Raw genomic sequence first — 16,997 nt, forward strand, 5'->3', positions numbered from 1 at the left:
CTGGGAGCTGGTGATGGACAGGGAGGTCCGGCGTGCTGCAATTCATGGGGTCGCAAAGAGTCGGACAAGACTGCGCGACTGAACTGAACTGACGATACTGAGTGAATAAAAATAACATCTGGGAACAGGGGAAGTCGAAGTTTATCTGTTTTCTTACCTAGGAACCTGTTGAACATAAGAGAATTGAGATCTTCAAGGACTTTGTTCAATAGCTCTAGATGTGGCTGAGATTATAGAAACAAAACCAAAAATCTCATTTTATTTAATCACAGATAATAAAAATACGGACAGGATGTTGCAGACATGAAGAACAGACAAACACTGGGAAGCCCAATCAGAAGCTGACTCATAGCTTAGATTTTTTTTTCCTCTGCTTAATGAGAAACAAATTATCATTGCTATCCTCCTCCAAATAGCTCTCCTTTTTCTTATGCTTGCCCCGCTTGCCCTCCTTGGGCAGCCTGTCTTCTCTTGGCTTGAGGTGATGTGATGAGTGGTGAAAGGGCTTGTGAGGCTTCTGGGTTCTGGAAGTGCCAGGAGCAGAGTGGACTTTCGGGCCCCTGGGGAAGTCCTCATCGTCTTCGTGACACCTGGCAGCCTTTCTGTGCTTCTCACGCTCTCTCATGTTCCTGCTCACGGTTTCTTTTTGGGCTTCTTTCTTTTCTTGAGGCCACCTGTTGCTTTTCCATGAGGCATGGCTTGTTCTCATGTCACGGGGCCTCTTATCTGCTGCTTCCATATGAGGCCTCTTGAACTTCCTTGGCAAGTCCCCATTTTTCTGGAGTTCTGGAAAACATAAAAGTATTTCTGCATATTCAGCAGTTAGACTGGCATAGCATATTCAGAGCTTTCACTAGTCTGTAAATAACTCAGCAGAGAGGAAAGCCAGATACTTAAATGCATTAATGATATGACATTCTAAAGAGCCCTTACTAAGGTTAAAAATCACTCACTAAAAACTCAGTGGTTGTAGTTCTATATTTACAAATATGAAAAACATCCAGATATCCAATGATATTTCTTTTGCTCAACACAGTTTAAATAGGTTAAACAATGGAGACAGAGATCAGTGAGAGAAGTAATCATTTTAGCTTTGTGAAGAAAAGTCATGTTTGACCAACTCAAGTTCCTACAGTGGTAAAGAGAGAGTCCTTGATGATAAGATGAAGCAAGATGTAGAAAATGGTCTTCTGACAATTTCATATGACATTTCAACTATCCTCTGAAGATAGTCTGGCCACAGTACTTATAGGTGAATGCCACAGTGGACAGCAGATTATTCCTCAGAGTTAAGATCGCTAGCTTGGAAACTGAGTGTGCACATGTGCAAGCACTTGTATATCCAAGAGGTTTAAGTGCCAGATCTGACGTTGTATTTTGTCAGGGCGTGGCACTCTCACTGCAAATATCTGATGCAGTGATTCTGAAGGCGTAAGTGGGAGGTGAGGGTACAGTGAGGGATGAAAAGTTACATCAACACAACCTTGAAAGATTACAGAAATCACCAATAAAAAAAATGAGGTGGAGTAGGAAGTAGTATATTTAGGGAACAAAAATGAATTCTAGAATACAAAGCAAAAACAAGTAATTACTTATAGACTTCAGTATAAAACACAAAGTCCACAATAGTGAGCCTCAAAGTGGATCTGTACCACAGAGTTGTCAATAATTAAAAAACGGGAAATACAGAAAAGTATAGAGAAAATAAGAGAGAAAGCACACACAACCCTTTAATCCAGAGGTGGCATTTTGGTGCATTTCTTTGTAATCTTTTAAAAATTCAGCTGCTAATCATTATCTTCTAATACTGTAATTTCTCTACATATGGTTGAGATAAACTTTATATAAAATAAAATACACAAAATATGCAGGAGTTGAAGTGATTCACCTACTTTTCTCCAGAATTAAGTGTCTTCATTTTGAAAGGACCTGAACTCAGAGACAGTCAGGAAAAGAATAATGAAAAGGTCAAGGGTCAACAATGTATGTGCAAAGGAGAAAAATACAGAACTATTTGGTCCTGAAGGCAAAAACAGTAACTCTGTAAACCATCTTCAAGTATATAACAAGAAAGAAGAGAGGTAGAGAGAATAGATGTAAGTTATAAAACAGTTTGGTGAGAAAGAGCATTATGTTAGCTATGGCAAGTGAAGAAACGGGGGGTGACTGTGGATCTGGAGCTCTGCTCATAATGGTGGCCAATAAAAAATGACTTCTTTGGGGAAGCTCCAGGAATCACCAAGCAGAGAAAGCTTTTTCTTTGCTTGAAAAATACTAGAGGGAAAACATAATTACTTGCTGAAAAGAAAAATCTCAAAGGAGCCTTTAAAAATTCTGCATGCATAAATGGACAGAAGTGTTTTTCTGGACATTTTCTAAAATAATCACAGTGTGAGAAAAATGTTCATTGTGAACAGATTATAATGCAGGATTTTTGAAGTGGGTCCTTGACGTCTGGAGATCAAGAAAGTTCCAGTTTCTACAGTAATTATTAAAAACATTTTCTGTGCTAACCAAAGGCCCGCAAAGCAGTCTGCAAAAGACAGCACAAAAAAAAAAAAAAAAAAGAAAGAAAGAAAGTTAGGAACTATTGCAAAGGCGATTTAGGAAAAAGTCTAGTAACATACCTTTCACTTTTCGTTTTATTCTCTGATCTCTCTCCCGGATTTCGTATTTGTCATCATAGTAATAGATGAATGGAGATGTTGGAAAGGTCTGGTTAAACATTCGTCTTTCTGTACATTCCTGCAAATTGTATTTGAAATTATGATGACATAAGGTCACACCGTTCAGATAACCCTTTGGTAAGATGATGGACCACTGATGCATCACTCATATGCACTACGGTTGCAGGATGTGGTTTGCTGAGACACTGGGAGGATCAAACACTCAACTGTGCTTACTTGCTAGTCTTTCAGGCTTGGGTTTTCTTCCTTTACTTCTTTACCTATGAAACCCTTCTGATCTTTTTAAAGTTTTTCCTGCCAGCATTCTCCCCCAGCAGTGCCTTGTTCCTCTGTTAGAGGGTTTGTTTCATTTGAAATTGTGTTTTATCAGTCCTTTGCATCTCTCTCTCTTCCAACAGCCTTCCTTCAAGTGCTTCTCCTTTTCTTCTTCTCATCACATTTACACTCTGATGTGAGGCTAAATTCTTAGATTTTTGTTCTTTTTCCTTCACACAAGTGGTTTTTGCAAGCTTATTTTAAGTCAACACCGCTGCTCACAAGGGCAGTGATTCTTATAGTGGGGAGCAGGGTGGTGAGAAACGCTGGGCTGGATGAAGCACAAGCTGGATTCAAGACTGCTGGGAGAAATATCTATAACCTCAGATACGCAGATAACACGATCCTTATGGCAGAAAGCGAAGAAGAACTAAAGAGTCTCTTGATGAAAGTGAAAGAGGAGAGTGAAAAAGTTTGCTTAAACCTCAAAATTCAGAAAACTAAGATCATGGCATCTGGTCCCATCACTTCATGGCAAATAGATGGGGAAACAGAGGAAAAAGTGACAAACTTTATTTTCTTGGGCTCCAAAATCATGCAGATGGTGACTGCAGCCATGAAATTAAAAGACGCTTGCTCCTTGGAAAAACGTTATGACCAACCTAGACAGCATGTTAAAAAGCAGAGACATTATTTTGCCAGCAAAGGTCTATCTAGTCAGAGCTATGGTTTTTCCAGTAGTCATGTATAGATGTGAGAGCTGGACCATCAAGAAAGCTGAGCACCGAAGAACTGATGCTTTTGAACTGTGGTGTTGGAGAAGACTCTTGAGAGTCCCTTGGACTGCAAGGAGATCCAACCAGTTCATCCTAAAGGAGATCAGTCCTGGGAGTCCATTGGAAGGACTGATGTTGAAGCTGAAACTCCAATACTTTGGCCACCTGATGCGAAGAACTGACTCATTTGAAAAGACCCTGATGCTGGGAAAGACTGAAGGCAGGAGAAGCGGATGACAGAGGATGAGATGGTTGGATGGCATCACCAACTCAATGGACATAAGTTTGAGTAAACTCTGGGAACTGGCAATGGACAGGGAGGCCTGGCGTGCTGCAGTCCATGGGGTCGCAAAGAGTCAGACATGACTGAGCGACTTAACTGAACTGAACTGAGGGTGGTGGTGGGTTTGCCAAGCTTGAAAGTGCTCCTACATGATTCTGAAGGAAACCCATCTCTTCTTTGCTCCCCTACTCATGAAAAGATCACTCCTCTCACTTGCCCCATTCTCCTTACTCTGGTCTTCTGGTGGTTGCCAGTTCCCAAATCCACATCCTTGGCCTGAGCCACGTCCCATTTAGTAGGCTTTGTTTATCCTGATCTGTGACAAAGATATATTCAACTTGTTGCAAACCAAATGTCTTTCATTTGAAAAAGGCTGCTCTGTGGAACCTTTCACTTCTGTCTTCTGAGATCTTGCCTAAAATTTACCATAAACATTCAGTACTTCTTCAGTTCAGGTGCTTAGTTGTGTCTGACTCTTCCAGACCCCACAGACTGCAGCACGCCAGGCCTCCTTGTCCATCACCAACTCCTGGAGTTTACTCAAACTCATGTCCATTCAGTCGGTGATGCCATCCAACCATCTCATCCTCTGTTGTCCCCTTCTCTTTCCGCTTTCAATCTTTCCCAGCATCAGGGTCTTTTCAAATGAGTCAGTTCTTCGCATCAGGTGGCCGAAGTATTGGAGTTTCAGCTTCAACATCAGTCCTTCCAATGAATATTTAGGACTGATCTCCTTTAGGATGGACTGGTTGGATCTCCCTGCAGTCCAAGGGACTCTCAAGAGTCTTCTCCAACACCACAGTTCAAAAGCATCAGTTCTTTGGTGCTCAGCTTTCTTTATAGTCCAACTCTCACATTCATACATGACTACTGGAAAAAGCATAGCCTTGACTAGCTGGACCTTTGTTGGCAAAGCAATGTCTCTGCTTTTTAATATGCTGTCTAGGTTGTCAGTACTTCTTAGCTAGGTACTAAAGAAATGTTAAAGTACAAGTAGCCCCTGCTTTTTAAGTTCGCTTTACACTGCTTCACTTTTATGAAAGACTTGTTTTCACTAACAGAAAGAACTATGAAGCCGATTTTCACCTTTATAAGAAAAGGTGAAAAGTGAAAATACCCTTTAGCATCTTTTGCAGCAACCATTATACAGTAAGTAACCGGAGTAGCTTTTTCACACTGTTCATACTGCAAGGAGATCAAGCCAGTCAATCCTAAAGGAAATCAATCCTGAATATTCATTGGAAGGACTGATGCTGAAGCTAAAACTCCAATACTTTGGCCACCTGATGCGAAGAACTGATTCATTGGAAAAGACCCTGATGCTGGGAAAGATTGAAGGCAGGAGAAGGGGACAACAGAGGGAAGAGATGGTTGGATGGCATCACCAACTAGATGGGCATGAGTTTGAGCAAGCTCTGGGAGCTGGTGATGGACATGGGGTTGCAAAGAGTTGGACACGGCTACTGAACTGAACTGACTGGGAGTAGCAAAAGTGGCACCATCGAGCTTCCTCCCCCTAACTACACTCAGCATCTCAGCGTCAAGCTGCCATAGCTCTGAACTGTGTCTGTGAGCATCTGTGTTTTATCCCCACTTATTTCTTGCACTCATTGGAAAGATGTGTTATAAGGTAACTGCTTCTTTGCTTTATAGCTACTTTGGTTTAGGTAAGGTTTCACAGGAACACTCTACTTTAAGATAATGGAGGCTATCTGTATCTCTTAGCAAGAAAATATGTGAATTACCTGCATAGAATTTAGCTGATTTATCCTAACTCTGTCATTATATACTCAAGTTGTAATTCTAAGATACTTGATCAAGCTGGCAGCCATACACAGAGACATAATTTGTAATTTAAAGAACTAGGAATCATTCTAAATACATACTAAAGTACAGAAAATAAAGTGATGGAAATCTATACCTAACCATGTAGCTTTATCAAATCAACATTTACCGTTAATTCACTTCTCTTCCCATTAGGCATTAATGATAGAATTGCGATCTTCTGTGTAACTGTCCTTCCCACTTCCCATTTATCTACCTTTATTTTTTATCTTATTATTATCTATATTATTATCTTCCCATTTATCTTCCCTTTCCAGAAGCCACCATGGTCTTAAAGTTGGTGTCTGCCATTCTCATGCTTTAATACTTTTACTATTAATTTACTATTAATAATATGCCAATAAACAACATTATAAGTTTGAAGTGTTCAGATTTCATAAAAATGGTAACATTCTGTAAATATTTTGAAGTAGCTTTAGGTTATAATAGCTTCAAAAAATAAGTTGAGCAGTGTTCTTTTGGATTATCTATCTGAATAAATGTTTGGTAAAACTTGACTACAAACCTACCTGGTTCTGGTATATTTTGGTGGGGAGAATTTTGATTATTAATTCAATCTTTTTAGTGGTATTGGTTCATGTAGGTTTGTTCTTCTTCAGTCATTTTGATTAGTTCATATTTTTCCATAGAGTTATTTATTTGTATTTTCAGATTTAACATTGAACTTTATTTTGGCCATGTGGCAAGTGGGATCTTAGTTCCCTGACTATGGACTGAACCTATGCTCCCTGCGGTAGAAGCAGAGTCTTAACCATGTGATGGCTAGGGAAGTCCCTAATGCTGAATTTCATGTTATTTGTATCTTTTCCTTTTCTTTGAGAAGCTTTTCCAGAAGTCTGTCTCTTTTCTTTTGAAAAGAAAATATTTTCAAAGAACCAGCATTTGGTTTTGATGATGCTATTTAATCTCGTTTTCTATTTCAGTAATTTGGTTCATTATAATTTCCTTCTTCCAACTATCTTTAGATTTAACCTGCTGTTGAGTTTCTGACTGTTTTTGGGTATTGAAAGTTATAAGGCAAACCTACATGGTAACATAAAGAATTACTTTTATAAATCTCTATCCACGGTGGCACTAAGTTTCCAGAATAAAGGATATCCATAAAAGATTTAGGTCTAAGATTCTGCTATAGCTGGAACATCTGTGTGTCCCCTCAACCGAATTCATGTGTTGAAATCTAAACCCCAAGGTAATGGCATTAGGAGGTGCACCCTTTGGGACTGTGATTAGCTCATGAGGGTGGAACTCTGATAAAAGAGATTCCCACAGAGCTCTCTATCCTCTTCTACCATGTAAGGACACAGCAAGAAAGTGAGGAAGCGGCCCTCACCAGACACTGATTCTGCGCCATGATCTTGGTAAAAAATAAATTCTGGTGGTTTATAAGCCTCCTCAGTCTATGGTAGCTTGTTTATAGCAGTCTGAATGGACTAAGACAGATTCTAACTGTAAAATATAAAGAGCAAATGAGAAGCCTGCCAGAGTCCTCTGTCCATGGGATTTCCCAGGCAAGAATACTGGAGTGGGTTGCCATTTCTTCCTCCAGGGGATCTTCTCAACCCAGGGATTGAGCCTGCATCTCAAATGTCTCCTATACTGCCGGCGGATTCTTTACCCACAACCCATCCTGGAAGCCTAAGAGCAAATCAGAATTACAGAAAGGTATCAGTGCTCTTCTACTCCCAGCACCCCACTGATCCTGGAGTGGTCTCCTTACACAGTGACCACCGTTTCCTATCAGTTTGTCTCGTACCGAGCTGCTCATGATCATCCCTCCCTCCCCAATGAGAGAGCACATGGAATTAAAGAAGGGGGCCGTCACATTTACCTTAGAGCATCTTTCACATGAAGAAGCTATTTATTAACATCTGTACAGCTGAATTTCTGAAACTGAAGGGGAGGCATCCTCAGACATCTGTTAGCTACCTACCTACAGAGTCTCCTGTTTGGATCCTGTACGGTCTAGACTGATGTGGCTATAGAGAGCTATACAGTACTACAAACATGTTCCAAAGCTACATGTAAATTATATTTTGATTATCCACATCGCTGGTCCCCTCCATTAGCACAGACAATTGATAGTTGGCTATATAATTTATCTACTATTCTGGATTAGCCACACCACTGATCTTCTTCATTAGTGTGGATAATCTAGAATTCTTCATCTATGGCAGTGATAAGGCTGCCAAATTTGCTTTATTGTAAATTAAAAATCATCTAAATCTAGAATTCAGGGATAAATTCCAAATGATTTTAATATATTTCCTATCTCCATTAACAGGAGTGACTAGTAAGCAGTATGTGTTCAACTATAATTGTTTTTCCTTAATTGAACAAATATAAATGCTAAAATTATACCCTGCTGCTTTAAAGAGGTAAGCAAGCATAAATGGTACATCTATGTGATTTGTGTGGCAGTGGATTGCTTATGTGAAAATGTTCACTAAACAGTATTAGCAACATCTGAGTTTTGGCAACAAGGAACACAGAGCAGAAAAAGACCTGGAGATGATAACTTTGCAAAAAAACTGAAAATTCTCTAACTAGGTTTTCAGTGTGAGCTCTATAAAAGTGAAGTTATATCAGTGACACAAGTACATTCACATTGTTGTGCAACTCTCATCATTATCCACCTCCTGAAATTTTCACCTTCCTAAACTGAAAGTCTGTCCTCATTAAACACTAACTCCTCATTCTCCCTCCCCCATCCCCAGCACCTACGATATAAGTCACATGGTTGTCAGCAGTACAGCAAAAATTACAACCAAGTGTCAGAACTCCATCCTAGCTTTCATATTCTATGTCCCTCACCCCATAGCCCCACTGTCCCAATAAGGAAGGAAAACTTCATCTGTTGACGGACTCTGTACCACACTTTTTCTTCTCCAGACTTTTTAATCTCTCTCCATATCATAGAGCTCTACCCCCAAGGTCTGCACTGGTGAAGTGCCATGGTCAAAACTCAAGATGTGATCTGCAATACCACTCCATCCTACTGCTCATACCTCTAGCCATTTTGAGGACTCCCTACTTCTGTATGCTTTCTACTTCCTGTCATCAGATCTGATTTGATATCCGTTCATTTTGGTTTCTAGGAGTTTGAGCAAACTCTGGGAGTTGGTGATGGACAGGGAGGCCTGGCGTGTTGCGATTCATGGGGTCGCAAAGAGTCGGACACGACTGAGCGACTGAACTGAACTGAGGCTGTTAGAAGCCTATCTGGGAGACTGGGAGTGTACTTCTCTGTACAGATTTTCTATGTCTTGTGCCACTGCCTTTCCTCCTCTTCCTCAAGATTCCCAGAATGTATGGACTGTGAATCGATTCTTACTACATCCCATCTCTGCAATGAGCTGCTGCTCATTCACACTTAATGAAGTAACTGGCTAGGAGTCTCACTTCTACCTCACAGCAACAAGCTTCTGCTTTGACACCTCAGCACCTAGAACACAGGTTTGGCCCTTTCAGTTAGGAAACATGCAGGTGTGGATAGGGATCTGGGCATGCGTGGAGTGGGCAGGCTGGTCGACAAGGCAGCACCCCTCTGTCCTTCCACCAGCACGTGTTGGGGTTTGCATGTGAGTGGTAAAGATTTAACTGAACACAGTACCAGGGAAAACCAGAGATACTGGAGAACTATGTAGAAAATCTAAAATCACAGTTTGGCTGGGTCAAAGTATTATCAATCCTTGAAATTCCTGAGAATTGTAAACCATTCTATTAACTACTATGATTTGTCTGAATAATTCTATGAGCTGTATTTGTTTTAGACTAACCTGCATGTATATTTAAAACAAATACAGGAATGTGCTCTGTCAGATATATTACTCTGGTAGGGATGGAAGAAGTAAATCAGTTGAAAATATATTCAAGATATTAGTTTATAAAAAAAAAAAAAAAGTAAGTGTTTAGAATTATTCAAGTTCACCTTTAAGCAACCACTCCTGAGCAACAGAATGCTTTATGTCCAAATTACCACTTAAACTTACATGTCCATAATGGCCTTCTTGCCCACAGTTGTAGCAATACACTAAGGTTGATTGTCCAGAAGGGGTCTTTGGCTTTTTGGGTGGTCCAGGTTTGGTCTGCAAAATGAATATTTGTAAAGATTTAGTGAATGTCAGAGGAAAGTAAAACCTCATACTTTCCAAAAGAAATTTTTTTAGATAAAAGATTCCTTAGAAACACTGCCTCCTACGGTTTCGTGTGGAGAACCCATATTTAGACCGGTTCTGAGTGATTACAGTGTGTAACATGATAACAATTCTTTTACTCTTAACATCAACATGTGCTTCCCTCAACCTCCTCACTCCTCATTCCATTTGGTGCTGGGCCCAATACTGTGACTGTGTTATGTATTAGGTATCTCAGATAAAGGAGGATAAAAGCTTTTTATTGTGACAGACATATAAACAGATGGGTTTAGTCGCTAAGTCATGTCCGACTCTTTGTGACCCCCACGGACTTCAGTCTGCCAGGCACCTCTGTCCATGGGATTCTCCAGGCAAGAATACTGGAGGGGGTTGCATTTCCTTCTCCAGGGGATCTTCCCAACCCAGGAATATAAATAGAGAATGGCAAACAATGTAAACACAGTAATAGAAGCATACACAAAGTATTAATGGACTGACAAAAGGGATCCATTATTGGATGGGATGAGGAACTCAGGTAAAGCTTCCCTTGAAATATAAAATTTAAATTTACTCTTAAAGAATTAGGCATGTATCAAATGGAAAATTTTAGGTAGAGGGTAAGGAGAAATCAGGTTTCTAACTTGGGGGAACTAGTGAGTAGTAGTATCAACAACTGATTAGGAAAAGACAGGAAAAGAGGGCAGAGTCAATTTAGAGGGAAAGATGATGGAGTCTGTTTTGGATGTTGAGCATCTAGGTTGAGACAGATGTCCACCAGGAAGTTATCTGTTTTAAGATAAGGTTTAGGAAACATGTCTGAGCTGAAGATTAGATCTGAAAGTAAGCTACACACAGCTGAGGCTGAAATGACCAGAGTGTTCAGAATCACCACAGCCAGGGGCACAGCAGTGAGCTAAAGATGGGAGCCCCGAGCACAGCAACCGAGAGGGGCAGGAGGAAACCCCATGAAAGAGACAGAGGAGGAGAGCTTAAAGGACGCAGAGCCACAGAGGGTACAGTCACACACCTTACAGCAGCTCCAAGACGGAGGAACTGATCTGTGATGTCAAATACAGCAGAGAGGCCTAGTGAGACGAGAACTGAGACACACCCATGAGATGTGTCATTGTTCATGGGTAACCTCATTGTGAGAATTTTGGAATCTGTGGGACAGTAGAGAGAATAGAAGGCAATGGGTTGAAGAGTGAAGAAGATGCACTCAAAGGTGGTAGAACTACAAAGAAGAGCAAGGAAATGATAACCCACAAAAGCCAGGACGGTGATTACTTCCTGTGGGGAGAGAATAGAGCACAGAGGGTTTCAGGGTAGTGGTAATTTTCTATTTTTGAACACACTGGTGTCATATAACTTGAATGGAAGTTATAGAACTAATTTATTAAACTGTACACATATGTTTGATGCACTTTTCAGGATGTATATTACATTTCATAATAAAAAATGTCTAAAAAGTGAATGGAAGTTGAAGAAAAGTGGAGAGTAGGTGAAAGTGAAAGTTACTCAGTTGCATCCTACTCTTTGCGACCCCATGTACTCCATGGAATTCTCCAGGCCAGAATACTGAAGTGGGTAGCCGTTCCCTTCTCCAGGAGATCTTCCCAACCCAGGGATCCAACCCAGGTCTCCCACATTGGAGGTGGATTCTTTACCAGCTGAGCCACAAGGGAAGCCCAGAGAGTAGGTGTATATTGCTTTAAGAAGCATATATAAGAAGGGGCAAAATAAGATCAGTCAGGACCAAGGGAGAGGATTTGACAGAGTTTGTTACTAGAATGGAAGAGATCTGAACTTGTGAGAAATCTAGCAGAGATGGAGAAGTTGAAGATACAGAGAATGGATGGAGAGAGCAAAACTCCTGAAAAGTCAAGGGCCTTAAATAGGAGAAAAAACTAATTCCCCCCATAATTTTGGAGATTGGATGGAAGAGAATAAACTTATGAATAAGTTTATTTCTTGTATTCTTCATTGGGTGCCAGTAAGAGTGCCAACTAATTGGCCTGCCAACTAATTTTGTTATTTAATGTGTCAAATAGGTAGATTATCGATGTTTTATTTTCTCGATATATGAAAACAAACTATAGGTTATAAAAGTAACCTTCTTCAAACAACTTTACTTTGAGCTCCTGTATCCTAAAATGAAAAACTGGAGGATGACAGTAACCTGAAAGATGCTTTCTATTGAAAATACAAAACGGAATTTACAACTCCAGCTATTATAAACTGGGATATAATCAAAAACACAATCAACAAATACATCCTTCAATAAAAATGGGGGTCATGAATTAAGACTAGCAAAAAGCCATTAAATACCATTTAAACAGGTCTGCATGGAAGCATGGACCACTCATGATCAGTGGTACATTTTGTTCAGGTAGCAGAGTGCTGTGAAGACATGAAGTTAGTAAGGAGAAATAATTTTTCCATCTAAAAGATATATCTGATGTGACATAAAATTTGCAACCACAAGCACATGATGGTTTAAGAGAAAGAAATAAAACCCAAAGAGATGGCACCATGGATGTGAAGGCAGAATGGAGAAGCTGTCAAACGCTACTGATGAATCAAATACGACAAAGACTACAAAATCCATTGGACCTGGCAGCCAGGAAGTTGTTGGCAACTGGTGTGAGCAGTTTCATTTGAGAGGCAGAGGCACCAGCCAGACCGTAAGGGGTTTATTACAAGTAGGAAGATGCTGAAGAACAGAATATAGATGACATTTTCAAGAAACCACGTTGTGTATGAGAGAAAAGAAGGGGACAAGCAGAGCAAAATCTAAGTCCAAGGATGCCTCCATCAGTGACAATTATCAGAGTGCGAGGCACATGGCATGAGCATCTGTATATACTTTCCTTAAACCACCCAAAAGACAATTACTGAGTGCCTAATACATGCCAGATATTGCTCTAAGATTAGCTAATGGCCAAGAGAAAATTCAAATAAATAACCTAACTTTACACCTAAAGCAACTAGAAAAAGAAGAAATGAAGAATCCCAGGGTTAGTATAGTAGAAGGAAAGAAATCATAAAAATTAGGGCAGAAATAAATGAAAAAGACACAAAGGAGACTACAGCAAAAATGAACAAAACTAAAAACCGGTTCTTTGAGAAGATAAATAAAATAGACAAACCATTAACCAGACTCATGAAGAAAAAAAGGGAGAAGAATCAAACCAACAAAAATAGAAATGAAAGTGGAGAAATCACAACAGACACGCAGAAATATAAAGGATCATAAGAGACTACTATCAGCAACTATATGACAATAAAACGGACAACTTGGAAGAAATGGACGAATTCTTAGAAAAGCAGAACCTCCCAAAACTGAACCAGGAAGAAATAGAAAATCTTAACAGACCCATCACAAGCATGGAAATCAAAACTGTAATAAAAAATGTTCCAACAAACAAAAGCCCAGGACCAGATGGCTTCACAGGTGAATTCTACCAAAAATTTAGAGAAGAGCTAACACCTATCCTACTCACTCTTCCAGAAAATTGCAGAGGAAGGTAAAATCCCAAACTCATTCTATGAGGCCACCATCACCCTGATACCAAAACCAGACAAAGATGCCTCAAAAAAAAGAAAACTAGATGCCAATATCACTGATGAACATAGATGCAAAAATCCTCAACAAAATTCTAGCAAACAGAATCCAACAACATATTAAAAAGATCATACATTATGACCAAGTGGGCTTTATCCCAGGGATGCAAGGATTCTTCAATATTTGCAAATCAGTCAATGTGATACACCACATTAACAAATTGAAAGATAAAAACCACATGATTATCTCAATAGATGCAGAGAAAGCCTTTGACAAAATTCAACACCCATTTATGATAAAAATCTGCAGAAAGCAGGCATAGAAGGAACATAACATAATAAAAGCCATAAGTGATAAACCCATGGCAAACATTATCCTCAATGGTGAAAAATTGAAAGCATTTCCCCTAAAGTCAGAAACAAGACAAGAGGGCTCACTCTCACTACTACTATTTAACATAGCTTTAGAAGTTTTAGCCACAGCAATCAGAGAAGAAAAGGAAATAAAAGGAATCCAGATTGGAAAGAAGTAAAACTCTGTTTGTAGATGACAAGATCCTCTACATAGAAAACCCTAAAGACAGCACCAGAAAATTACTAGAGCTAATCAATGAATATAGTAAAGTTGCAGGATATAAAATTAATACACAGAAATCCCTTGCATTCCTATACACTAACAATGAGAAAACAGAAAGAGAAATTAAGGAAACAATACCATCCACCATTGTGATGAAAAGAATAAAATAATTAGGAATAAATCTACCTAAAGAAACAAAAGACCTATATATAGAAAACTACAAAATACTGATGAAAGAAATCAAAGAGGACACAAACAGATGGAGAAATATACCATGTTCATGGATTGGAAGAATCAATATAGTGAAAATGAGTATACCACCCAAAGCAATCTATAGATTCAATGCAATCCCTATCAAGTTACCAATGCTATTTTTCACAGAACTAGAACAAATGATTTCACAATTTGTATGGAAATACAAAAACCCTCAAATAGCCAAAGCAATCTTGAGAAAGAAGAATGGAACTGGAGGAATCAACCTGCCTGACTTCAGACTATACTACAAAGCTACAGTCATCAAGACAGTATGGTATTGGCACAAAGACAAAAATATAGATCAATGGAACAAAAGAGAAAGCCCAGAGATAAATCCACACACCTATGGACATCTTATCTTTGACAAAGGAGGCAAAAATATACAACGGAAAAAAGACAATCTGAATGAAACTAGAACACCTTCTAAAACCATACACAAAAATAAACCCAAAATCTATTAAAGATCTAAATATAAGACCAGAAACTATAAAACTCCTAGAGGAAAATGTAGGCAAAACACTCTCTGACATAAATCACAAGCAAGATCTTTTATGACCCACCTCCCAGAATAATGGAAATAAAAACAAAAATAAACAAATGGGACCTAATTAAACTTAAAGACTTTTGCACAATGAAGGAAACTACAAGCAAGGTGAAAAGACAACTTTTAGAGTGGGAGAAAATAACAGCAAATGAAGCAACTGACAAAGAATTAATCTCAAAAATATACAAACAGCTCATGTAGCTCAATACTAGAAAAATAAATGACCCAATCAAAAAATGGGTCAAAGAACTAAACAGACATTTCTCCAAAGAAGGCATACAGATGGCTAACAAACACATGAAAAAATGCTCAACATCACTCGTTATCAGAGAAATGCAAATCAAAAGCACAATGACGTACCATCTCACACCAGTCAGGATGGCTGCTATCAGAAAGTCTACAAACAAAAATGCTGGAGAGGGTGTGGAGAAAAGGGAACCCTCTTATACTTGTTGGTGGGAATCCAAACTAGTACAGCCACTATGAAGAAGAGTGTGGAGATTCCTTAAAAAACTGGAAATAGAACTGCCAATATGACCCAGCAATCCCACTGCTGGGCATATACACCGAGGAAATCAGAACTGAAAGAGACATGTGGGCCCCAATGTTCATCGCAGCACTGTTCACATTAGCTAGGCCATGGAAGCAACCTAGATGTCATTCGGCAGATGAATGGATAAGAAAGTTGTGGTACATACACACAAAGGAATATTACTCAGCTATTAAAAAGAACACATTTGAATCAGTTCCAATGAGGTGGATGAAACTGGAGCCTATCATACAGAGTGAAGTAAGTCAGAAAGAAAAATACCAATACAGTATATTAATGCATATATATGGAATTTAGAAAGATGGCAATGACAATCCTATGTGCGAGACAGCAAAAAAGACACAGATATAAAGAATAGACTTTTGGACTTTGTGGGAGAAGGCGAGGGTGGGATGATTTGAGAGAATAGACTTGAAACATATATATGACCATATGTGAAATAGATCACCAGTCCAAGTTTGATGCATGAAACAGGGCACTCAAAGCTGGTGCACTGGGACAACCCAGAGGGATGGGATGGGCAGGGAGGCAGGAGGGGGATTCTGGATGGGGGACACATGTACACCCGGGCTGACTCATGTCAATGTATGGCAAAAACCAACACAATATTGTAATTAGCCTCCAATTAAAATAAAGAAACAAATTTTTTTAAAAAAGAGTAGCTAATGGAACAGTGAGCAAGACAAAAATTGCTACTCACATCTCCAGTGGTGAAAGACAGATAAAACCAAGAATATACATTCACGGACAGTATCAGACAGTAATAAATGGTATACAGGCAATTAAAATGTTATGTAAATGGGTCACTGGTGGTGACTCAGACTGAGTATGGGGGAACTCTCACTGCAAAGGACATTTCTCATAATAACCCCACCAAGTATGTGATGACTGGGGAAATAGCATTTTAGGCTTAAGGCATGGGAACAGGTAGTGCAAAGTCCTGAGGTGAGCATAAGCTTGCTATATTTGAGTATCTGAAAAATATCTTGTAACCTGGAAGTGTGGTAGGTGAAGGAAAATTGGGAGAAATGGAGGTTCTAGAGGTGAAAAGGGACCAGATCATAACTTAGGGTAAAAAGCATTGGAAGCTAGTGTGAAGCTAACGGTAGGTACTCATCAACTAACTGGTGACTGTTAGCATATAGACTATAACCAATGATAGTATAATCCATCCCCCAAATAATAAATGTTCTCTGGAAAACTTATCTATGTTTAAAAGTTTCTCTATGTCTGTGTAGATACATGACAATTTATCTCTGAGCCAAGATTTCTAGATTCATTCATGAGAAGGAAAATACTCTCACTTATATTTGTTTCACTGAGTAAAGGTTCCATTGGTTCAAATCCTATGCAAAAGGATAAGGAAGTAATTATGAGGGGAGTTGATGAGAACCAAATTAGCAAGTATATCCAGACACTGGAACTTGACTTGACTGGTATGGATACAAGCAGGGACTTCCTCACATGCAGGGGCACCTATACCCCGTACAATACTTCTGGCTTCTCCCTGGGAGTACAGAACACAGAG

At 39.3% G+C, this 16,997-nt stretch overlaps 1 protein-coding gene across 2 annotated transcripts in view; it reads right to left on the reverse strand.

Annotated features, from left to right (window-relative positions):
• Window positions 1-221: 221 nt before the first annotated feature.
• Window positions 222-16,997, reverse strand: part of ZCCHC7 (zinc finger CCHC-type containing 7) — a 239,597-nt gene continuing 222,821 nt past the window's right edge. For both annotated transcript variants that reach the window (XM_043486410.1, XM_043486409.1), the window contains exons 7-9: window positions 9,836-9,931; window positions 2,628-2,745; window positions 222-786 (exon numbers count right to left, since the gene is read on the reverse strand). In XM_043486410.1, the coding sequence (XP_043342345.1) occupies window positions 347-786; window positions 2,628-2,745; window positions 9,836-9,931 (654 nt within the window). In that variant the 3' untranslated portion in view covers window positions 222-346. The remainder of the gene's footprint in view (window positions 787-2,627; window positions 2,746-9,835; window positions 9,932-16,997) is intronic.

Source organism: Cervus canadensis, chromosome 14 (genome assembly GCF_019320065.1).
Source record: "Cervus canadensis isolate Bull #8, Minnesota chromosome 14, ASM1932006v1, whole genome shotgun sequence".
Classification (NCBI taxonomy): Eukaryota; Metazoa; Chordata; class Mammalia; order Artiodactyla; family Cervidae; genus Cervus; species Cervus canadensis.